Here is a 24900-nt window from a genome sequence, read left to right as displayed (position 1 = left end):
TCCCTGAGGACTCTGTACTGGAGGATCTGATCCAGGAACAGGACCAGGAATCCCATTTGGCCCAGGAGAGCTGAGGTTGTCCCACAGAAATGTCCAAGGTAAGGCAGGACAAGGATTGGAACAACTTGGGACAATCCCTGGAACACCTTGGAAGGTCCCTGATCATGGAACAGGGTGAGATTTCAGTTCCTTTCCTCCTCGAAAGATTAAACTCATAATTTCCATGCTGTCACTGATGTTCCTGAGAAATCCATCCCTGAGGATTTCCCTCAGCCCCTCAGGCCTGGCTTGCTTGGCCCTGCTCATTGCCAGGGTTAGGGCAGGCCTGTCCTAGACCCAGATTAAACCACCACAGATGGAGCTCAGAGTTTGGTGAGGCATTTTCCTAGAAGATCTGATCCAGGAACAGGACCAGGAACCCCATTTGGCCCTGAAAAGCTGAGGTTGTCCCACAGAAACGTCCAAGGAAAGATTTCAGTTCCTTCCCTCCCAACCTATGGGTTAAACCCATGATTTCCATGCTGTCACTGATGTTCCTGAGCAATCCATCCCTGAGGATTCTGTCCTGGAGGATTTGGCCCAGGAACAGGACCAGGAATTCCATTTGGCCCAGGAGAGCTGAGGTTGTCCCACAGAAATGTCCAAGGTAAGGCAGGACAAGGATTGGAACAACTTGGGACAATCCCTGGAACACCTTGGAAGGTCCCTGATCATGGAACAGGGTGAGATTTCAGTTCCTTCCCTCCCAACCCATGGGTTAAACCCGTAATTTCCATGCTGTCACTGATGTTCCTGAGCAATCCATCCCTGAGGACTCTGTACTGGAGGATCTGACCCAGGAACCACATTTGGCCCTGAAAAGCTGAGGTTGTCCCACAGAAATGTCCAAGGTACAGCAGGACAAGGACTGGAACAACTTGGGTCCCTGATCTTGGAACAGGGTGAGATTTCAGTTCCCTCCCAACCCAACCCAACCCAACCCAACCCAACCCAACCCAACCCATGGGTTAAACCCATGATTTCCATGATGCCACTGATGTTCCTGAGCAATCCATCCCTGAGGACTCTGTACTGGAGGATCTGACCCAGGAACAGGACCAGGAATCCCACTTGGCCCAGGAGAGCTGAGGTTGCCCCACAGAAATGTCCAAGGTAAGGCAGGACAAGGATTGGAACAACTTGGGTCCCTGATCTTGGAACAGGGTGAGATTTCAGTTCCCTCCCAAAACAACCCAACCCAACCCAACCCAACCCAACCAACCCATCCCATGGGTTAAACCCATGATTTCCATGATGCCATTGATGTTCCTGAGCAATTCATCCCTGCGGATCCCCCCAGGCCTGGCTCACCTGGCCCTGCTGGGGCTGGGCAATGATGATCTGGCCGGGTTGGATGGTGGTGGTGGCCGTGGTGGTCTGCTGGCCCTGCTGCTGGCCCTGCACTTGCACTGCTGCTGGCTGCTGGGCCAGGGTGAAGTAATACTGCACGGGCTCGGCCGGGGTGACGGCCTGGCGCACCTCCTCCTGCAGGGAAACAGGGAATGGGAGCATGGCCAAACATCCCCCCCAAACACGTCCCCTGGCAAAGCAGCAGCTTCAACATCTCCCTCAGAACACTGCAACCCAGTCAGGGTGAGCTGGTAAAAGTTTGATTGTTGAGCTCTGTGGAAATCAGGTGCCCTGGTGCACCTCTTCCAGCAGGGAAACATGGCATGGCAACATGGCACCCACGCCATGGCCAAACATCTCCCCAGACACATCCCCTGGGCAAAGGAACTTCCACATCTCCCTCAGAACACTTCAACCAAGTCAGGGTGATGTGTAAAAGTGCCAGTGGTTCAGCTCTGTGGAAATCAGGTGTCTGGAGCACGTCCTCATGCAGGGAAACAGGAATGGGCATAGGAACATGGCACCCATGGCCAAACATCACCCCTGACACAACCCCTGGCAAAGGAGCTTCAACATCTCCCTCAGAATGCTTCAACCCAGTCAAGGTGAGCTGGTAAAAGCTCCATTGTTCAGCTCTGTGGAAATCAGGTGCTTGGTGCATCTGCAGGGAAACACCAGGAAGGGGCATGGGAACATGGATCCCACCTGCCCCATGGCCAAACATCTCCCCAGACACATCTCTGGGCAAAGGAGCTTCAACATCTCCCTCAGAACACTGCAACCCAGTTAGGGTGAACTCCATTGTTGAGCACTGTGGAAATCAGGTGCCTGGTGCACCTGCAGGGAAACAGGGCATGGCAACATGGCACCCAAGGCCATATATCCTCCCCAAACACATCCCTGGGCAAAGGAGCTTCAACATCTCCCTCAGAACGCTTCAACCCAGTCAGGGTGAGCTGATAAAAGCTCCATTGTTCTGTGGAAATCAGGAGTGTTCCCAATAAAGTCTGGATAATGAGCCTTAAAACCCTCAGCACCTCCCACTGAGGTGGAGAGGGAATGAATCAGAGTTGAAAGCCATGGAACTTCCTCATGGGTGAACTCCATGCAAACTGACAGAGGCTCCTCTGTCACCCAACCCCTCATCCTGAGCTCATTCCCCACCTTTCACCGAGCTCTGGTGTCAATTAAATCATGATTTGATGCTCACTGTTGTGCCTGGAGTTATTCATTTAAACCCAGCTTTTCCAGGCTGACAAACATTCCCTGCTGTGGGGAGAACCAGAAGCTCTGCTCTGCCTCCTTTCACCTCAGCAGAGACAAACCCCTCATGATCAACGATATTCCATAATATTCAGAGATTTTAGGATGCAAATACTCCAGGATGAGAATTGCTGAGCTCCCCAGAGCAGTGGGATGAGGGCAGATGCAGCTCCCAGACGTTCACTCCATGGCAGAAGGCGTAAACAATCCTCTCCCAGCCACCTCGAGTTCACAGCTGAGAGTGTAGGATGTTTACACTTGCTACAACATGGGACATTCCCATCCAGCAGCCTGCTGGAATCCCTGAATTTCTCATGGATTCCCTTCCAGTTGATCAGGAAAAGGAAAATTCCCATTAAACTGGGTGGGCATCAGGCTGGAGTGAGGAGTTTGTTGGCTCCGAAGTTGTTTTTTGGAGAGCAGAACTACTCTGGAGTTACTCCTGGGAGGTTCCCAGAGTAAGAATCCCAAAAATTCAACAGATCCCAGTTGGTTGTACAAAAAGACCAATTTTGAGCCTGGCTGTGAGGGCAAACATCATCACAACCAAACACAACATTTCCTACTCAGGAGTTACTCCTGGGAGGTTTCCCAGAGAAAGAATTCAACTGATTCCAGTTGGTTGTAAAAAAAGACCAATTTTGAGCCTGGCTGTGAGGGCAAACTCATCACAAGCAAACACAACATTTTCTATTCCTGCAGCTCCTGTTATTCCCATTCCTCTGAAGGAAGGAGTAAAAATATTCAATATATTCAAATATTGAGAGTGTAGGATGTTTACGCTTGCTACAACATGGGACATTCCCATCCAGCAGCCTGAATTTCTCATGGATTCCCCTTCCAGTTGATCCAGCTGAGCAGGAAAAGGAAAATTCACATTAAACTGGGTGGGCATCAGGCTGGAGTGAGGAGTTTGTTGGCTCAGAAGCTGATTTTTGGAGAGCAGAACAACTCTGGAAGTGTCCCAGAATAAGAATCCCAAAAATTCAACAGATCCCAGCTGGTTGTAAAAAAAGACCAATTTTGAGCCTGGCTCTGAGGGCAAACATCACCACAACCAACACAATATTTCCTACTCCTGCAGCTCCCTGTTATTCCCATTCCTTTGAAAGAAATAATAATATTCAATATATTCAAATATATGAGGGTGTAAGAGGTGCTACAACATGGGACAGTCCCATCCAGCAGCCTGCTGGAATCCCTGAATTTCTCATGGATTCCCTTCCAGTTGATCCAGCTGAGCAGGAAAAGGAAAATTCCCATTAAACTGGGTGGGCATCAGGCTGGAGTGAGGAGTTTGTTGGCTTAGAAGCTGATTTTTGGAGAGCAGAACTACTCTGGAGTTACTCCTGGGAGGTTTCCCAGAGAAAGAATTCAACTGATTCCCATTGGTTGTAAAAAAAAGACCAATTTTGAGCCTGGCTGTGAGGGAAAACTCATCACAAGCAAACACAACATTTCCTACTCCTGCAGCTCCCTGTTATTCCCATTCCTCTGAAGGAAGGAATAATAATATTCAATATATTCAAATATATGAGGGTGTAAGAGGTGCTACAACATGGGACATTCCCATCCAGCAGCCTGCTGGAATCCCTGAATTTCTCATGGATTCCCCTCCAGTTGATCCAGCTGAGCAGGAAAAGGAAAATTCCCATTAAACTGGGTGGGCATCAGGCTGGAGTGAGGAGTTTGTTGGCTTAGAAGTTGATTTTTGCAGAGCAGAACAACTCTGGAGTTACTCCTGGGAGGTTCCCAGAGTAAAAATCCCAAAAATTCAACAGATCCCAGCTGGCTGTACAAAAAGATCAATTTTGAGCCTGGCTGTGAGGGGAAACATCATCACAACCAACACAATATTTCCTACTCCTGCAGCTCCCTGTTATTCCCATTCCTTTGAAAGAAATAATAATATTCAATATATTCAAATATATGAGGGTGTAAGAGGTGCTACAACATGGGACATTCCCATCCAGCAGCCTGCTGGAATCCCTGAATTTCTCATGGATTCCCTTCCAGTTGATATTTCTATTTTATGTTGAGTTCCCAGCACACCTGGCAGGCTGATTTTAACCCCAGGAGCAGCAGGATGGATTCTCCAAGATTTTGGGACATGTTTTCCTAATTTTCTGGACCTTCTGGAAATCAGGATGGGAATTTAAAGCCAGCTCAGGGTGGAATCCCAAAGGAAGAAATTTGGATTTTATTCCTTTCCCTTCATTGTCACTCAGGAGCAGCACCAGGACACAAAATCCAGGCACAAAATCCAATTTTAACCCCAGAAGCAGCAGGTTGGATTCCCCTACATTTTGTGACATAAAAAAATATTTTCCTTATTTTCTGGAAATCAGGATGGGAATTTAAAGCCAGCTCAGGGCAGAATCCCAAAATAAGAAATTTGGATTTTATTCCCTCCTTTCATTGTCACTCAGGAGCAGCACCAGAACATTCCAGGTACAAAATCCAATTTTAACCCCAGGAGCAGCAGGATGGACTTTCCTACATTTTGTGACATAGAAAAATATTTTCCTTATTTTTTAGACCTTCTGGAAATCAGGATGGGGAGTTCAAGCCAGCTCAGGGCAGAATCCCAAAGGAAGAAATTTGGATTTTATTCCCTCCCTTCATTGTCACTCAGGAGCAGCACCAGGACACAAAATCCAGGCACAAAATCTGATTTTAACCCCAGGAGCAGCAGGATGGATTCTCCTACATTTTGTGACATAAAAAAATATTTTCCTTATTTTCTGGAAATCAGGATGGGAAATTAAAGCCAGCTCAGGGCAGCATCCCAAAGGAAGAAATTTGGATTTTATTCCCTCCTTTCATTGTCACTCAGGAGCAGCACCAGGACACAAAATCCAGGCACAAAATTCCAGGCACAAAATCTGAATTTAACCCCAGAAGCAGCAGGTTGGACTTTCCTACATTTTGTGACATAAAAAAATATTTTCCTTATTTTCTACACCTCCTGGAAATCAGGATGGGAATTTAAATCCAGCTCAGGGCAGAATCCCAAAGGAAGAAATTTGGATTTTATTCCCTCCCCTCATTTTCACTCAGGAGCAGCACCAGGACACAAAATTCCAGGTACAAAATCCAATTTTAACCCCAGGAGCAGCAGGAGGGATTCTCCAAGATTTTGGGACATTTTTTCCTAATTTTCTGGACCTTCTGGAAATCAGGATGGGAATTTAAAGCCAGCTCAGGGCAGAATCCCAAAGGAAGAAATTTGGATTTTATTCCTTTCCCTTCATTGTCACTCAGGAGCAGCACCAGGACACAAAATCCAGGCACAAAATCCAATTTTAACCCCAGGAGCAGCAGGTTGGACTTTCCTACATTTTGTGACATAAAAAAATATTTTCCTTATTTTCTGGAAATCAGGATGGGAAGTTCAAGCCAGCTCAGGGCAGAATCCCAAAGGAAGAAATTTGGATTTTATTCCTTTCCCTTCATGGTCACTCAGGAGCAGCACCAGAACATTCCAGGCACAAAATCCAATTTTAACCCCAGGAGCAGCAGGATGGATTCTCCTACATTTTGTGACATAAAAAAATATTTTCCTTATTTTCTGGAAATCAGGATGGGAATTTAAAGCCAGCTCAGGGCAGAATCCCAAAGGAAGAAATTTGGATTTTATTCCTTTCCCCTCATTGTCACTCAGGAGCAGCACCAGGACACAAAATTCCAGGTACAAAATCCAATTTTAACCCCAGGAGCAGCAGGATGAATTCTCCAAGATTTTGTGACATAGAAAAATATTTTTCTTATTTTCTAGACCTTCTGGAAATCAGGATGGGAATTTAAAGCCAGCTCAGGGCAGCATCCCAAAGGAAGAAATTTGGATTTTATTCCCTCCCTTCATTGTCACTCAGGAGCAGCACCAGGACACAAAATTCCAGGCACAAAATCCAATTTTAACCCCAGGAGCAGCAGGATGGACTTTCCTACATTTTGTGACATAGAAAAATATTTTTCTTATTTTCTAGACCTTGTGAAAATCAGGATGGGAATTTAAAGCCAGCTCAGGGCAGAATCCCAAAATAAGAAATTTGGATTTTATTCCCTCCTTTCATTGTCACTCAGGAGCAGCACCAGGACACAAAATTCCAGGTACAAAATCTGAATTTAACCCCAGAAGCAGCAGGATGGATTCTCCTACATTTTGTGACATAAAAAAATATTTTCCTTATTTTCTGGAAATCAGGATGGGAATTTAAAGCCAGCTCAGGGCAGCATCCCAAAGGAAGAAATTTGGATTTTATTCCTTTCCCCTCATTGTCACTCAGGAGCAGCACCAGGACACAAAATCCAGGCACAAAATTCCAGGTACAAAATCTGAATTTAAGCCCAGAAGCAGCAGGTTGGACTTTCCTACATTTTGGCACATGGAAAAATATTTTCCTTATTTTCTACACTTTCTGGAAATCAGGATGGGAATTTAAAGCCAGCTCAGGGCGGAATCCCAAAATAAGAAATTTGGATTTTATTCCCTCCTTTCATTGTCTCCAAAATCCAGCTCCAAACGGGAATGCTGCTCTGAACACACCCAGCAGACAAAATTTTCCAGGATTTATAGTGGAAAAGGTAAAAAAATTTCAATTTTAGAACCAAACTTCCACGCCAAGCTGTTCCACAAAGCCCCAAATCCCTCAGGTTTTTTTTTAAATTTTTCCACACTGCAAACCTTGAGCAAGGAGTTGTTTTTTTGAACAATAATTTTAATTTTCCAAACCTTTGAGGAGATTCCAGAGGTTTTATCCAGCAGGGAAATTGCAGAAGGGATCCCAGTGAGAGCAGCAGCCTGCGGCTGCAAACATCCGACTGAAAGCTCCTTCCAGAACCTTCCAGCTTCCAGTCAAGGATGTTTACAGAGGCATTGACTGCCCTAAAATATTCAAAAAAGGGATTTTCAACCCAAAATGTACAAAAATTAAAATTTTTCCAAGTTAAATTCTTCCCCCGCTGGCTCCGTTTGGGATCAGAAGTGTGCAGGGTTTGGTTCGTTGTGGTTTCCATGAAATTTTTATTTTCACAAAAATCCAGTGGGTTTTAGTTTTATTGAAGAATTTTATTTTTATTTAAGAATTTAAGAACCTGACATTTAAAAATTTAAGGACTTGAAAGAATTTGAACAATTGAAATTAAAGAACTTAAGAACCTTCTTTAAACTAACGAATCTAAAAACACGACATTAAAGAATTTAAGAACTTGAAATTTAAGAATTTAAAAACTTGAAATTTAAGAACATGAACTTTAAAAATTTAAAAACTTGAAAGCATTTAAAAACTTGAAATTAAAGAGTTTAAGAACCTGAAATTAAAGTACTGAAACCATGATATTAAAGAATTTAAACCCTTGAAATTAAAGAATTTAAACCCTTAAAATTAAAGAGTTTAAAAGCATGAAATTAAAGAATTTAAAGACATTAAATTAAAGAATTTAAGAACCTGAACTTAAATAATTTTAAAACCATGAAATTTAAGAATTTAAGAACCTGAAATTTAAAAATTTAAAAACTTGAAATTAAAGAATTTAAGAACCTGAAATAATTGAAAACCATGATATTAAAGAATTTAAATTCTTGAAATTAAAGAATTTAAACCCTTAAAATTAAAGAATTTAAAAGCATGAAATTAAAGAATTTAAAGACATTAAATTAAAGAACTTAAAAGCATGAAATTAAAGATTAAAGACATTAAATTAAAGAATTTAAGAACCTGAAATGAAAGTACTGAAACCATGATATTAAAGAATTTAAACTCTTGAAATGAAAGAATTTAAAGACATTAAATGAAAGAATTTAAGAACATGAACTTAAATAATTTTAAAACCATGAAATTTAAGAATTTAAGAACAAATAATAATTTGTTCTTTATCTAAAACCATGAAATTTAAGCCTTTAAGAACCTGAAATTTAAAAATTTAAAAGCTTGAAATTAAAGAATTTAAGAACCTGAAATTAAAGTACTGAAACCATGATATTAAAGAATTTAAACCCTTAAAATTAAAGAATTTAAAAAGCATGAAATTAAAGAATTTAAAGACATTAAATTAAAGAATTTAGGAACATGAACTTAAATAATTTTAAAACCATGAAATTTAAGAATTTAAGTACAAATAATTTGTTCTTAATCTAAAACCATGAAATTTAAGCATTTAAGAACCTGAAATTTAAAAATTTAAAAGCTTGAAAGCATTTAAAAACTTGAAATTAAAGAATTTAAGAACCTGAAATTAAAGTACTGAAACCATGATATTAAAAAATTTAAACCCTTAAAATTAAAGGATTTAAAAAGCATGAAATTAAAGAATTTAAAGACATTAAAGAATTTAAGAACATGAACTTAAATAATGCAAAATCATGAAATTTAAGAATTTAAGAACCTGAAATTTAAAAATTTAAAAGCTTGAAATGAAAGAATTTAAAAATTTGAAATGAAATTTAATTTTAAGAATTTAAATTTATTTAAACTAACGAATTTAAAAACACGACATTTAAGAATTATAAGAACCTGAAATGAAAGTACTGAAACCATGATATTAAAGAATTTAAATTCTTGAAATTAAAGAATTTAAAAGCATGAAATTAAAGACTTTAAAGACATTAAATTAAAGAATTTAAAACCATGAAATTTAAGCATTTAAGAACCTGAAATTTAAAAATATAAAAGCTTGAAATGAAAGAATTTAAACATTTGAAATTAAAGAACTTAAGAACCTTCTTTAAACTAACTAATTTAAGAACACGACATTAAAGAATTTAAAAACTTGAAATTAAAAAATTTAAGAAACTGAAATAAAAGTACTGAAACCATGATATTAAAAAATTTAAACCCTTAAAATTAAAGAATTTAAAAGCATGAAATGAAAGAATTTAAAAGCATGAAATTTAAGCATTTAAGAACCTGAAATTTAAAAATTTAAGAACTTGAAATTAAAGAATTTAAGAACCTGAAATGAAAGTACTGAAACCATGATATTAAAGAATTTAAACCCTTGAAATTAAAGAATTTAAAGACATTAAAGACTTTAAAGACATTAAATTAAAGAATTTAAGAACCTGAAATTAAAGTACTGAAACCATGATATTAAAGAATTTAAACCCTTGAAATTAAAGAATTTTAAAAGCATGAAATTAAAGAATTTAAAGACATTAAATTAAAGAATTTAAACCCTTGAAATGAAAGAATTTAAAAGCATGAAATTAAAGAATTTAAAGACATTAAAGAATTTAAGAACATGAACTTAAATAATTTTAAAACCATGAAATTTAAGAATTTAAGAACCTGAAATTAAAGTACTGAAACCATGATATTAAAGAATTTAAACCCTTAAAATGAAAGAATTTAAAGCCATTAAATTAAAGAATTTAAGAACCTGAAAAACCAGAGGAAATAAAAAAGACAAGCACAAACCTCATGTTGAAATCTGTGTTATTTGGTTTTATATCAAGCTGAGAAAAGGAGAAAAAATTCAGAATTTTTGTTTCTCACCTGCCTTTTTGGAGGTTTCAGCTCATCCCTGGGCACGATATCGATCAGAAAATCAAATTGATCGAATTTGGTGATGGCCATGGCAATGTCGTTCCTCTGCAACAAAAAATAAAAATTTTCTTTTTTCTCCAAAAAATTCAAATTTGGCACCGCAGAAATGGAATTCCAGGTGTTTAAAGCCAAGGGGAAATTTTTCCTGGTGGAAATTCAGTTTTGTGCTGAGTAAAGAAATGAAAATGGGCAATAAAAAATGGATTTTTAGCAAGTTTTAGCTGAGTTTAATGGATTCCTGCCTTGAAATCAGCAATTCCTGATGTGGGCCTGAAAAATCCCAATTTTTCCCTGACCTGAGGGCTTGAATTAATGATTGTTACATTTTCCAGAAATTCTGCTTAATATGGAAGATTAAAAATGTAAAACCTCCTTTTTTTTATCAATAAAATGATCTTAATAATGAGATTTTATTCTTTTATTTAAGAGTTATATTTTACTCTTCAACCATTTAAAAATTGAGTATTGTTGAGGAAATGGATTCTCTCCAAGACCCAATTAATTTCTATTTTGTTTTATTTTTTATTTTCACCTCCACAAATTTAATTTTTATTTTTATTTTGTTTATTTTAATTAAATTAACAAAAAAATTATTTCAACTGGGTAATTCTGTGTACAAAACATGGAAATAATTTATATTTTGTTTTATTTTTATTTTCACCTCCACAACAAATTTTATTTTATTTTTATTTTATTTTAATTAAATTTAAAAAAAATATTTAAACTGGGCAGTTCTGTGTACAAAACACGGAAGTAATTTATATTTTGTTTTATTTTTTATTTTCACCTCCACAAATTTTGTTTTATTTTTATTTTGTTTATTTTAATTAAATTAACAAAAATTCTATTTAAACTGGGTAGTTCTGTGTACAAAACATGAAAATAATTTATATTTTGTTTTATTTTTATTTTATTTTAATTAAATTAACAAAAAAATTATTTCAACTGGGTGGTTCTGTGTACAAAACATGGAAATAATTTATATTTTGTTTTATTTTTATTTTGTTTATTTTAATTAAATTAACAAAAATTTATTTCAACTGGGTAGTTCTGTGCACAAAACATGGAAATAATTTATATTTTGCTTTATTTTTATTTTCACCTCCACAAATTTTGTTTTTTATTTTAATTAAATTAACAAAAAACCTCTTTCAACTGGGTAGTTTTGTGTACAAAACATGAAAATAATTTATATTTTATTTTTATTTCCATCACCACAAAGCAAACTTCTACAAGTTTACCTCACAACTAACAACAAAAATCAAGCAGAAATTCAACGGCTGCAGCTGAAAGATGGAGATTTGTGTTTGGGTGGGTTTATTTTAATTAAATTCACAAAATTATTATTTCAACTGGGTAATTCTGTGTATAAAACATAAAAATAAGGATTGAGGAAGGGATTTGGGAGCTCCTTTACCTGCAGGTTCACCATCAGCTGAGAGATGGAGATTTGTGTTTGGGCGGGTTTATTTTAATTAAATTCACAAAAATTCTATTTAAACTGGGTAATTTTGTGTACAAAACATGGAAATAATTTATATTTTATTTTTATTTCCATCACCACAAAGCAAACTTCTACAAGTTTACCTCACAACTAACAACAAAAATCAAACAGAAATTCAACGGCTGCATCTGAGAGATGGAGATTTGTGTTTGGGCAGGTTTATTTTAATTAAATTTTAAAAAATACTATTAAAACTTGGTAATTTTGTGTATAAAATATAAAAATAAGGATTGGGGAAGGGATTTGGGAGCTCCTTTACCTGCAGGGTCCTGCTGTTCCAGCAGGTTCACCATCAGCTGAGAGATGGAGATTTGTGTTTGGGCGGGTTTATTTTAATTAAATTAACAAAAATTCTATTTAAACTGGGTAATTCTGTGTATAAAACATGAAAATAATTTATATTTTATTTTTATTTCCATCACCACAAAGCAAACTTCTGCAAATTTACCTCACAACTAACAACAAAAATCAAGCAGAAATTCAACGGCTGCAGCTGAGAGATGGAGATTTATATCTGGGTGGGTTTATTTTAATTAAATTCACAAAAATTCTATTTAAACTGGGTAATTTTGTGTATAAAACATAAAAATAAGGATTGGGGAAGGGATTTGGGAGCTCCTTTACCTGCAGGGTCTGCTCTGTTCCAGCAGGGTCACCATCAGCTGAGAGATGGAGATTTGTGTTTGGGTGGGTTTATTTTAATTAAATTCACAAAAATTCTATTTAAACTGGGTAATTCTGTGTACAAAACATGGAAATAATTTATATTTTGTTTTATTTTTTATTTTCACCTCCACCACAAAGCAAACTTCTACAAGTTTAGCTCACAAGTAACAACAAAAATCAAACAGAAATTCAACGGCTGCAGATGAGAGATGGAGATTTATGTCTGGATGGGTTTATTTTAATTAAATTTAAAAAAATACTATTTCAACTGGGTAGTTTTGTGTATAAAACATGGAAATAATTTATACTTTGTTTTATTTTTTATTTTCACCTCCACATTTCCATCACCACAAAGAAAATTTACCTCACAACTAACAACAAAAATCAAGCAGAAATTCAACGGCTGCAGCTGAGAGATGGAGATTTGTGTCTGTATGGGTTTATTTTAATTAAATTTTAAAAAATACTATTTAAACTGGTATAAAACATAAAAATAAGGATTGAGGAAGGGATTTGGGAGCTTTTACCTGCAGGGTCCTGCGTTTGTTGTCCTCTGTGTGGATCCAAGCTCGCAGGGTGAGCTCGGTGATGAAAATCTGAGCGGCTTTTGCAAAAAGCACAGGGGCCTCTGCACTGATCATCTGGGAAAAAATCAAATTATTCTCAATTTTACCACTCAATTCCAATGGTAAAACGAGGAATTGCATTGGCTGAGTGGAAATTGGGGGGTTAAATGGGGATTTGGGGGAATTTTTACCTCAGGATTTCCTCGGGTGTGACTGAGTTGAGATTACGGAAGAAGAGTTTTGGGTATCTAAAATATTCTCTAAAACAATTGTTTGTAATTTTTTCCACCAAATTTCCTTTTCTTAAAAAATATCTGGCTCCAGTTTATTCTCTGGGTATCTAAAATATTCTCTAAAGAGAATTGTTTGTATTTTTTTCCACAAAATTTCCTTTTCTTAAAAAATATCTGGCTCCAGTTTATTCTCTGAAGAGAATTGTTTGTAATTTTTTCACCAAATTTCCTTAAAAAATAATAATTTGGCTGCAGTTTAACTCAAATGAAGAAGGGAATTTTCACCTCAGGATTTCCTCTGAGTTAGGATCATGGAAAAAATAATATTATTATTTTTATATATTGTTATTATTATTATTATTATTATTATTATTATTATTATTATTATTATTATTATTATTATTATTAATAATAATAATAATAATAATAATAATAATAATAATAATAATAATAATAATAATAATAATAATAATTTTAATATAATATTATTATTTTAATATAATATTTCCCTTAAAATGAAGGGGGAATTTCACCTCAGGATTTCCTTGGTGTGACTGAGTTGAGAAGAATTTTCAGTATCTAAAATATTCTCTAAAGAGAATTGTTTGTAATTTTTTTCACCAAAATTTCCTTTTCCTTAAAAAATATCTGGCCCCAGTATAACCCAAATGAAGCAGTTTGATTATCTTTGGCATTAATGATTATTAATTAATCTTTAAATTGGAATATTCCAGACAGGACAGAGACTTTCCCTGCTCTTCATTCTGCTTTAAAAATTTTATTTTTTCCTTTTATCATCACAAATTTGGCTTTTTTTTGGTTCTGACACTGAGTTGGGCCCTCAGAAATCTGGGATCTTTTTTAGGGAGTTTGAATGGAGAATTTTCAGGACCTCATTTAAATTAAGGGGGAAAAAAAATAAAGAAAAAAAGACAAAAATTTCTCTTTTCCCTCAGGAATTAAGTGACAATTTTCCATATAAAAATCAGGAATGAGTGGAGTAAAACAAAATCAAAAAATTGCAGGTTTTCCTTTTTTCTGTGTCAAGGAGTTTTTCATCAAAATCCCAAATATTGGGATTAAACCCAGGTTATCCACCTGAATTTTGGCTTAATTTTTCATAAAAAAATTTAAAAATGGCACAAATTTAAGTGATGTCAATCTACTGGGCTCAAACTCATGTTATCCACCTGAATTATTTTTCTTTTTACATAAAAATGGAATTAGGTGGCACAAAAATAATTCTAAATTTTTGTGACAGAGGAGAGAGTTAAGCATTAGGGAAAACAGGAAATAATCAGAATTATTTTTGTATTTATTATTACCTTTAAAGTGATATTTATCAGAATAAAATAAAACTGCAAAATCCAAATCAAAATCTCAAATATTTCTGCTTTCCCAGCTCAATTTATTACCCAAGGCCAATGGAATTTTGCTAAAAAAATGATTTAAAATGAGAAGAATAATGAATTTCAAGGAAGATGGGGTAAAATATTCAGGAAAAGGACAATAAATCCTTTTTTAGGATCATAAATTCCAGGTAAAAATTATGAATTTACCTTCACATCTTCATCCAACTTCATGATTTTCTTAATCCGAGCCAAGGGCAGCTCCTGAACCCTGAAATCTTTCTGCAGAGAAATTGGAGAGACTTTTTATTGAAATTTAATTCAAAATAAAGGGAAAAATATGTTAAAACAATCAGTATTTTGTAGAATTGATGATTGGGATAATTTCATTTTATCCCTTTTAATTCCCTGCCCTCAATTCTCAAAAATCAGGGACCAACACAATTTATTTTAATTTTAAAATTTTAATAATAAACAGAAGAAATTTCAGGATTTGATGATTCCAAAGCATTGGAATAATTTCCTTTTATCCCTTTTCATTCCCTGCCTTCAATCCCCAAAAATCAAGGACCAACACAATTAATTTTAATAATAAATAGAATAAATTTCAGTAAATTTTAATAATTTTTTGATCTCACAGTGTTGGAATTTTTTCCTGTTTTCCCTTTTCCTTCCCTGTACTCATTTTGCAAAATCAGGGACCAACACAATTAATTTTAATTTTAATATTTTAATAACAAACAGAATAAATTTCAGGATTTGATCCCACAATATTGGGATGATTTCATATTATCCCTTTTCATTTCCTGCCCTCAATCCCCAAAAATCAAGGACCAACACAATTAATTTTAATAATAAAGAGAATAAATTTCAGTAAATTTTAATAAATTTTTGATTCCACAGTGCTGGAATCTTTTCCTGTTTTCCCTTTTCCTTCCCTGCCTCAGTTCCCTAAAAATCAGGGACCAACATATTTAATTTTAATTTGAAAATTTTAATAATAAATAGAAGAAATTTCAGGATTTGATTCCACAATATTGGGATGATTTCATATTATCCCTTTTAATTCCATGCCCTCAATCTCCAAAAATCAGGGACCAACACAATTAATTTTTAATTTTAAAATTTTAATATTTTAATAATAAACAGAAGAAATTTCAGGATTTGATGATTCCAAAGCATTGGGATAATTTCCTTTTATCCCTTTTCCTTTCTTGCCCTCAATCCTCAAAAATCAGGGACCAACACAATTAATTTTAATAATAAACAGAATAAATTTCAGTAAATTTTAATAAATTTTTGATCTCACAGTGTTGGGATCTTTTCCTGTTTTCCCTTTTCCTTCCCTGCCCTCAGTCCCCAAAAATCAGGGACCAACACAATTAATTTTAATTTTAAAATTTTAATAATAAACAGAAGAAATTTCAGGATTTGATAATTCCAAAGCATTGGAATAATTTCCTATTATCCCTTTTTATTCTCTGCCCTCAATCCCCAAAAATCAGGGACCAACACAATTAATTTTAATAATAAATAGAATAAATTTCAGTAAATTTTAATAAATTTTTGATTCCACAGTGTTGGAATTTTTTCCTGTTTTCCCTTTTCCTTCCTTGCCTTCAATCCTCAAAAATCAGAGACCAACACAGGAGCAATTTTAATAATAAATAAAATAAATTTCAGTAAATTTCAATAAATTTTTGATCCCACAGTGTTGGGATCTTTTCCTGTTTTCCCTTTTCCTTCTCTGAGTTCCCAAAAATCAGGGACCAACACAATTAATTTTAATTTTAAAATTTTAATAATAAACAGAATAAATTTCAGGATTTGATGATTCCAAAGCATTGGAATAATTTGCTTTTATCCCTTTTCCTTCCCTGCCCTCAATCCTCAAAAATCAAGGACCAACATAATTAATTTTAATTTGAAAATTTTAATAATAAACAGAAGAAATTTCAGGATTTGATTCCACAATATTGGGATGATTTCCTATTATCCATTTAAATTCCCTGTCCTCAATCCTCAAAAATCAGGAACCAACACAATTAATTTTTAATTTTAAAATTTTAATAACAAACAGAAGAAATTTCAGGATTTGACTCCACAATATTGGGATGATTTCCTTTTATCCCTTTTAATTCCATGCCCTCAATCTTCAAAAATCAAGGACCAACACAATTAATTTTAATAATAAATAGAATAAATTTCAGTAAATTTTAATAAATTTTTGATATCACAGTGCTGGAATCTCTTCCTGTTTTCCTTTTCCTTCTCTGAGTTCCCAAAAATCAGGGACCAACACAATTAATTTTAATAATAAACAGAATAAATTTCAGTAAATTTCAATAAATTGATGATCCCACAGTGTTGGGATCTTCTCCTGTTTTGAGCAATAAATGAATCCAACGTTGAAAATGAAGCTGCCCATCGTTGATAAGCTGTAGTATATTATTATTATTATTATTATTATTATTATTATTATTATTATTATTATTATTAATAATAATAATAATAATAATAATAATAATAACAATAACTATAATAACAATAACAATAATAAATGATCATAAAAATAATAATAATAAATAATAAATGAATAATGATAATGATAATGATAATAATAATAATAATAATAATAATAATAATAATAATAATAATAATAATCTCCTTTCATCATTCCTGGATTATTCCTCACTTCCTAACCCCCCTTATCCCATAAAAACACCCAATTTCCCTGATCCCAGAGCAGGAAACTGGGAATTTTCCCTGTTTTTTCTGGGAATATCCCAACCCTGGGGATCCTCATGATTCTATTTTAATTCCCAAGGAACAGAGAAAATCCTGATGATCTTTTCCAAGCTAAACCATTCCATCATTTATGACTATACCACAATTCCATCTCCATTTTTTTGGGGTTTTTTTGGAGATTCCTGGCTGAGGGATTATTCCTCACTTCCTAAACCCATAGAAATTCCCAATTTCCCAGATCCCAGAGCAGGAAACTGGGAATTTTCCCTGTTTTTTTCTGGGAATATCCCAACCCTGGGGATCCTCATGGTTCCATTTTAATTCCCAATTCCTGTCCTGATGATATTTTCCAAGCTAAACCATTCCATGATTTTATGACTCTGCTTCAATTCCATCTCCATTTTTTGGAGATTCCTGGATTATTCCTCATTTCCTAAACCATTTTATCCCATAGAAATTCCCAATTTCCCAGATCCCAGAGCAGGAAACTGGGAATTTTCCCTGTTTTTTCTGGGAATATCCCAACCCTGGGGATCCTCATGGTTCCATTTTAATTCCCAATTCCTGTGCCCAAGAAACAGGGATAACCCTGAAAATCTTTTCCAAGCTAAACCATTCCATGATTTTATTTGCTACAATTCCATCTCCATTTTTTTGATTTTTGGAGATTCCTGGCTGAGGGATTATTCCTCACTTCCTAAACCCATAGAAATTCCCAATTTCCCTGATCCCAGAGCAGGAAACTGGGAATTTTCCTTTTTTTTTTTTCTGGGAATATCCCAATCCTGGGGATGCTCATGGTTCTATTTTAATTCCCAATTCCTGTCCTGATGATCTTTTCCAGGCTAAACCATTCCATGATTTATGACTATACCACAATTCCATCTCCATTTTTTTGGGTTTTTTTGGAGATTCCTGGCTGAGGGATTATTCCTCATTTCCTAAACCATTTTATCCCAAAAAACTCCCAATTTCCCAGATCCCAGAGCAGGAAGCTGATCTTTAACAGGGAATTTTCCCTGTTTTTTCTGGGAATATCTCAACCCTGGGGATCCTCATGGTTCTACTTTAATTCCCAATTCCCAAGGGACAGGGATAATCCTGAAAATCTTTTCCAAGCTAAACCATTCCATCATTTATGACTCTGCTACAATTCCATCTCCATCTTTTGGAGATTCCTGGATTATTCCTCATTTCCTAAACCATTTTATCCCATAGAAATTCCCAATTTCCCAGATCCCAGAGCAGGAAGCTGATCTTTAACAGGGATTTTTCCCTGTTTTTTCTGGGAATATCTCAACCCTGGGGATCCTCATGGTTCCATTTTAATTCCCAAGGAACAGGGAAAATCCTGATGATCTTTTCCAAGCTAAACCATTCCATGATTTATGACTATACCACAATTCCATCTCCATTTTTTTGGGTTTTTTTGGAGATTCTTGGCTGAGGGATTATTCCTCACTTTCTAAACCCATAGAAATTCCCAATTTCCCTGATCCCAGAGCAGGAAACTGGGAATTTTCCCTGTTTTTTCTGGGAATATCCCAACCCTGGGGATCCTCATGGCTCTATTTTAATTCCCAATTCCTGTGCCCAAGAAACAGGGATAACCCTGAAATCTTCTCCAAGCTAAACCATTCCATCATTTATGACTATACCACAATTCCATCTCCATTTTTTGGAGATTCCTGGATTATTCCTCATTTCCTAAACCATTTTATCTCATAGAAATTCCCAATTTCCCTGATCCCAGAGCAGGAAGCTGATCTTTAACAGAGATTTTTCCCTGTTTTTTCTGGGAATATCCCAACCCTGGGGATCCTCATGGTTCTATTTTAATTCCCAATTCCTGTCCTGATGATATTTTCCAAGCTAAACCATTCCATGATTTTATTTGCTACAATTCCATCTCCATTTTTTTGATTTTTGGAGATTCCTGGCTGAGGGATTATTCCTCACTTCCTAAACCCATAGAAATTCCCAATTTCCCTGATCCCAGAACAGGAAACTGGGAATTTTCCCATTTTTTCTGGGAATATCCCAATCCTGGGATATTCATGGTTCTATTTTAATTCCCAATTCCTGTCCTGATGATCTTTTCCAAACTGAACCATTCCATGATTTTATGACTCTGCCACAATTCCATCTCCATTTTTTGGAGATTCCTGGATTATTCCTCATTTCCTAAACCATCTTATCCCATAAAAACTCCCAATTTCCCAGATCCCAGAGCAGGAAACTGGGAATTTTCCCTGTTTTTTCAGGGAATATCCCAGCCCTGGGATATTCATGGCTCTATTTTAATTCCCAATTTCTCTGATCCCAGAGCAGGAAGCTGATCTTTGACAGGAATTTTCCCATTTTTTCTGGGAATATCCCAATCCTGGGATCCTCATGGCTCTATTTTAATTCCCAATTCCTGTGCCCCAGGAACAGGGGGAAAATCCTGAAGATCTTTTCCAGGCTAAACCATTCCATGATTTATGATTCTGCTTCAATTCCATCTCCATTTTTTTGGAGATTCCTGGATTATTCCTCATTTCCTAAACCATTTTATCTCATAGAAATTCCCAATTTCCCTGATCCCAGAGCAGGAAGCTGATCTTTAACAGAGATTTTTCCCTGTTTTTTCTGGGAATATCCCAACCCTGGGGATCCTCATGGTTCTATTTTAATTCCCAATTCCTGTCCTGATGATCTTTTCCAAGCTAAACCATTCCATGATTTTATTTGCTACAATTCCATCTCCATTTTTTTGGGTTTTTTTGGAGATTCCTGGCTGAGGGATTATTCCTCACTTCCTAAACCCATAGAAATTCCCAATTTCCCTGATCCCAGAGCAGGAAACTGGGATTTTTCCCTGTTTTTTCTGGGAATATCCCAACCCTGGGGATGCTCATGGTTCTATATTAATTCCCAAGGAAGAGGGAAAATCCTGATGATCTTTTCCAAGCTAAACCATTCCATGACTTTATTTGCTACAATTCCGTCTCCATTTTTTTGGGTTTTTTTGGAGATTCCTGACTGAGGGATTATTCCTCACTTCCTAAATCCATAGAAATTCCCAATTTCCCCAATCCCAGAGCAGGAAACTGGGAATTTTCCCTGTTTTTTCTGGGAATATCCCAACCCTGTGATATTCATGGCTCTATTTTAATTCCCAATTCCTGTGCCCCAGGAACAGGGAAAATCCTGAAGATCTTTTCCAGGCTAAACCATTCCATCATTTATGACTCTGCTACATTTCCATCTCCATCTTTTGGAGATTCCTGGATTATTCCTCACTTCCTAAACCATTTTATCCCAAAAAACTCCAAATTTCCCAGATCCCAGAGCAGGAAACTGGAAATTTTCCCTGTTTTTTCAGGGAATATCCCAACCCTGGGGATCCTCATGGTTCCATTTTAATTCCCAATTCCTGTCCTGATGATATTTTCCAAACTGAACCATTCCATCATTTATGACTCTGCTACAATTCCATCTCCATTTTTTGGAGATTCCTGGATTATTCCTCACTTCCTAAACCATTTTATCCCATAGAAATTCCCAATTTCCCAGATCCCAGAGCAGGAAGTTGAGATTTTTCCCATTTTTTCTGGGAATATCCCAATCCTGGGGATGCTCCTGGTTCTATTTTAATTCCCAAGGAACAGGGAAAATCCTGATGATATTTTCCAAGCTAAACCATTCCATCATTTATGACTCTGCCACAATTCCATCTCCATCTTTTGGAGATTCCTGGATTATTCCTCATTTCCTAAACCATTTTATCCCATAGAAATTCCCAATTTCCCTGATCCCAGAGCAGGAAGCTGAGATTTTTCCCTGTTTTTTTCTGGGAATATCCCAACCCCTGGGATATTCATGGCTCTATTTTAATTCCCAATTTCTCTGATCCCAGAGCAGGAAACTGGGAATTTTCCCTGTTTTTTCAGGGAATATCCCAATCCTGGGGATCCTCATGGTTCTATTTTAATTCCCAATTCCTGTGCCCAAAAAACAGGGATAACCCTGACAATCTTTTCCAAGCTAAACCATTCCATGATTTTATTTGCTACAATTCCATCTCCATCTTTTGGAGATTCCTGGATTATTCCTCATTTCCTAAACCATCTTATCCCATAAAAACTCCCAATTTCCCAGATCCCAGAGCAGGAAACTGATCTTTAACAGGGATTTTTCCCTGTTTTTTCTGGGAATATCCCAACCCTGGGGATCCTCATGATTCTATTTTAATTCCCAATTCCTGTCCTGATGATATTTTCCAAACTGAACCATTCCATGATTTATGACTCTGCCACAATTCCATCTGAATTTTTTGGGTTTTTTTGGAGATTCCTGGCTGAGGGATTATTCCTCACTTTCTAAACCCATAGAAATTCCCAATTTCCCAGATCCCAGAGCAGGAAGCTGAGATTTTTCCCATTTTTTCTGGGAATATCCCAACCCTGGGGATGCTCATGGTTCTATTTTAATTCCCAATTCCTGTCCTGATGATATTTTCCAAACTGAACCATTCCATCACTTATGATTCTGCTACAATTCCATCTCCATTTTTTGGAGATTCCTGGATTATTCCTCATTTCCTAAACCATTTTATCCCATAGAAATTCCCAATTCCCCTGATCCCAGAGCTGGAAACTGGGAATTTTCCCTGTTTTTTCTGGGAATATCCCAACCCCTGGGATATTCATGGCTCTATTTTAATTCCCAATTTCTCTGATCCCAGAGCAGGAAGCTGATCTTTGACAGGAATTTTCCCATTTTTTTGGGAATATCCCAGCCCTGGGGATCCTCATGGCTCTATTTTAATTCCCAATTCCTGTGCCCAAAAAACAGGGATAACCCTGACAATCTTCTCCAAGCTAAACCATTCCATGATTTATGACTCTGCTACAATTCCATCTCCATTTTTTTGGGTTTTTTTGAGATTCCTGGCTGAGGGATTATTCCTCACTTCCTAAACCCATAGAAATTCCCAATTTCCCTGATCCCAGAGCAGGAAGCTGATCTTTAACAGGGAATTTTCCCTGTTTTTTCTGGGAATATCCCAATCCTGGGGATCCTCATGGCTCTATTTTAATTCCCAATTCCCAAGGGTCAGGGATAATCCTGAAAATCTTCTCCAAGCTAAACCATTCCATCATTTATGACTCTGCTACAATTCCATCTCCATCTTTTGGACATTCCTGGATTATTCCTCATTTCTTAAACCACCTTATCCCATAGAAATTCCCAATTTCCCAGATCCCAGAGCAGGAAACTGGGAATTTTCCCTGTTTTTTTCTGGGAATATCCCAACCCTGGGGATCCTCATGGTTCCATTTTAATTCCCAAGGAACAGGGAAAATCCTGATGATCTTTTCCAGGCTAAACCATTCCATCATTTATGATTCTGCTACAATTCCATCTCCATTTTTTTGGGGTTTTTTTGAGATTCCTGGCTGAGGGATTATTCCTCACTTCCTAAACCCATAGAAATTCCCAATTTCCCAGATCCCAGAGCAGGAAACTGGGAATTTTCCTTTTTTTTTCTGGGAATATCCCAGCCCTGGGCGCTCACCACGGTCAGGTTCCGGATCTCCTCCATCACCCGTGGCCAGAAGCTCTGCAGGCTCTGCTGGGCATCGCTGCTCCCCGTGCCAAAGCCACCATCAGTGGACATGCTGGCACCTGGAGAGGAAAAAACAGGGAAAAACCATCAAAAACAGGGAATAAACAGGAGGAGAACATCCAGGAATGGTTTCAAAGTGATTGGGAAGAAATTCCTTCCTGTAAAGGGTGGGATGGATTTCCCACAGAGGTTGTGGGAAATGCTTGGAAGTGTCCAAGGCCAGGTTGGAGCCATGGATCCATGGATTGATCCATTCCTTCATCCATCCGTGGGTCTGTCCGTCCATCCATGGGTCTGTCCATCCATCCATGGGTCTGTCCATCCATCCATGGACTCATCCATTCCTTCATCCATCCATGGGTCTGTCCATCCATCCATGGGTCTGTCCATCCCTCCATGGACTCATCCATTCCTTCATCCATCCATGGGTCTGTCCATCCATCCATCCATGGGTCTGTCCATCCATCCATGGGTTGATCCATTCCTTCATCCATCCATGGGTCTGTCCATCCATCCATCCATGGGTCTGTCCATGCATCCATGGGTCTGTCCATGCATCCATGGGTCTGTCCATCCATCCATGGGTCTGTCCATCCATCCATGGATTGATCCATTCCTTCATCCATCCATGGGTCTGTCCATCCATCCATGGATCTGTCCGTCCATCCATGGGTCTGTCCATCCATCCATGGATCTGTCCGTCCATCCATGGGTCTGTCCATCCATCCATCTGTCCATCTCTCCAAGGATCCATCCATTCCTTTGTCCATCCATCCATGGATCCATCCATCTTTCCATGGATCCATCCATTCCTTCATCCATCCATGGATCTGTCCATCCATCCATCTGTCCATCTCTCCATGGATCCATCCATCCATCCGTGGATCCCTCCATGGGTTCATCCATTCCTTTGTCCGTCCATCCATCCATGGATCTGTCCATCCATCCATGGGTCTGTCCATCCCTTCAAGGTCTCATCCATTCCTTCATCCATCCATGGGTCTGTCCATCCATCCATGGGTCTGTCCATCCATCCATGGGTCTGTCCATCCATCCATGGACTCATCCATTCCTTCATCCATCCATGGATCTGTCCATCCATCCATGGGTCTGTCCATCCATCCATGGGACTGTCCATCCATCCATGGATTGATCCATTCCTTCATCCATCCATGGATTCCCTTCATGGATTGATCTATGGATAGATCTCTTTGTCCATCCATCCATCCATGGATCTGTCCATCCATCCATGGATCTGTCCATCCATCCATGGGTCTGTCCATCCCTTCAAGGTCTCATCCATTCCTTCATCCATCCATGGATCCCTGCATGGATCAATCTATGGATCCATCCTTCCTTCTATTTCTTCATCCATGCATGAATCTGTCCATCCATCCATAGATACCTCTATGGATTTATCCATCCCTTTGTCCATCCATCCGTCCATGCATCTGTCCATCCATCCATGGGTCTGTCCATCCATCCATGGATCTGTCCATCCATCCCTTCATGGACTCATCCATTCCTTCATCCATCCATCTTTTCATCCATGGATCCTTGCATGGATTGATCTATGGATACATCCATCTCTTTGTCCATCCATCATCCATCCATCCATCCATCCATCCATCCATCCATCATCCATCCATCATCCACCCATCCATCATCCATCCATCATCCATCCATCCATCCTCCATCCATCTATCCATCCTCCATCCATCTATCCATCCTCCATCCATCCATCCATCATCCATCCCTCCATCCATCCATCCCTCATCCATCCCTCCATCCCTCCATCCATCATCCATCCATCCATCCATCCATCATCCATCCATCCATCATCCATCCATCCATCCATCATCCATCCATCATCCATCCATCCATCCATCCATCATCCCTCATCCATCATCCATCCATCCATCCATCCATCATCCATCCATCCAACCATCCATCCATCATCCATCCCTCCATCCATCATCCATCCATCATCCATCCAACCATCCATCCATCATCCATCCCTC

At 37.4% G+C, this 24900-nt stretch overlaps 1 protein-coding gene across 4 annotated transcripts in view; it reads right to left on the bottom strand.

The window, feature by feature from the left end:
• NFYC (nuclear transcription factor Y subunit gamma) overlaps positions 1 to 24900 on the bottom strand; it is a 42323-nt gene that overhangs the window by 6926 nt on the left and 10497 nt on the right. For 3 of the 4 annotated variants that reach the window (XM_074555430.1, XM_074555427.1, XM_074555428.1), the window contains exons 2-6: positions 22829 to 22938; positions 14728 to 14799; positions 12897 to 13010; positions 10149 to 10244; positions 1351 to 1524 (exon numbers count right to left, since the gene is read on the bottom strand). In XM_074555430.1, the coding sequence (XP_074411531.1) occupies positions 1351 to 1524; positions 10149 to 10244; positions 12897 to 13010; positions 14728 to 14799; positions 22829 to 22930 (558 nt within the window). In that variant the 5' untranslated portion in view covers positions 22931 to 22938. The remainder of the gene's footprint in view (positions 1 to 1350; positions 1525 to 10148; positions 10245 to 12896; positions 13011 to 14727; positions 14800 to 22828; positions 22939 to 24900) is intronic. The other variant, XM_074555429.1, reaches the window with a different exon arrangement.

The sequence above is a fragment of the Zonotrichia albicollis genome, chromosome 20 (assembly GCF_047830755.1).
Source record: "Zonotrichia albicollis isolate bZonAlb1 chromosome 20, bZonAlb1.hap1, whole genome shotgun sequence".
NCBI lineage: Eukaryota > Metazoa > Chordata > Aves > Passeriformes > Passerellidae > Zonotrichia > Zonotrichia albicollis.
Note: the sequence above shows the minus strand (reverse complement) of the source record. Positions and strands in the feature narration are given on the sequence as shown.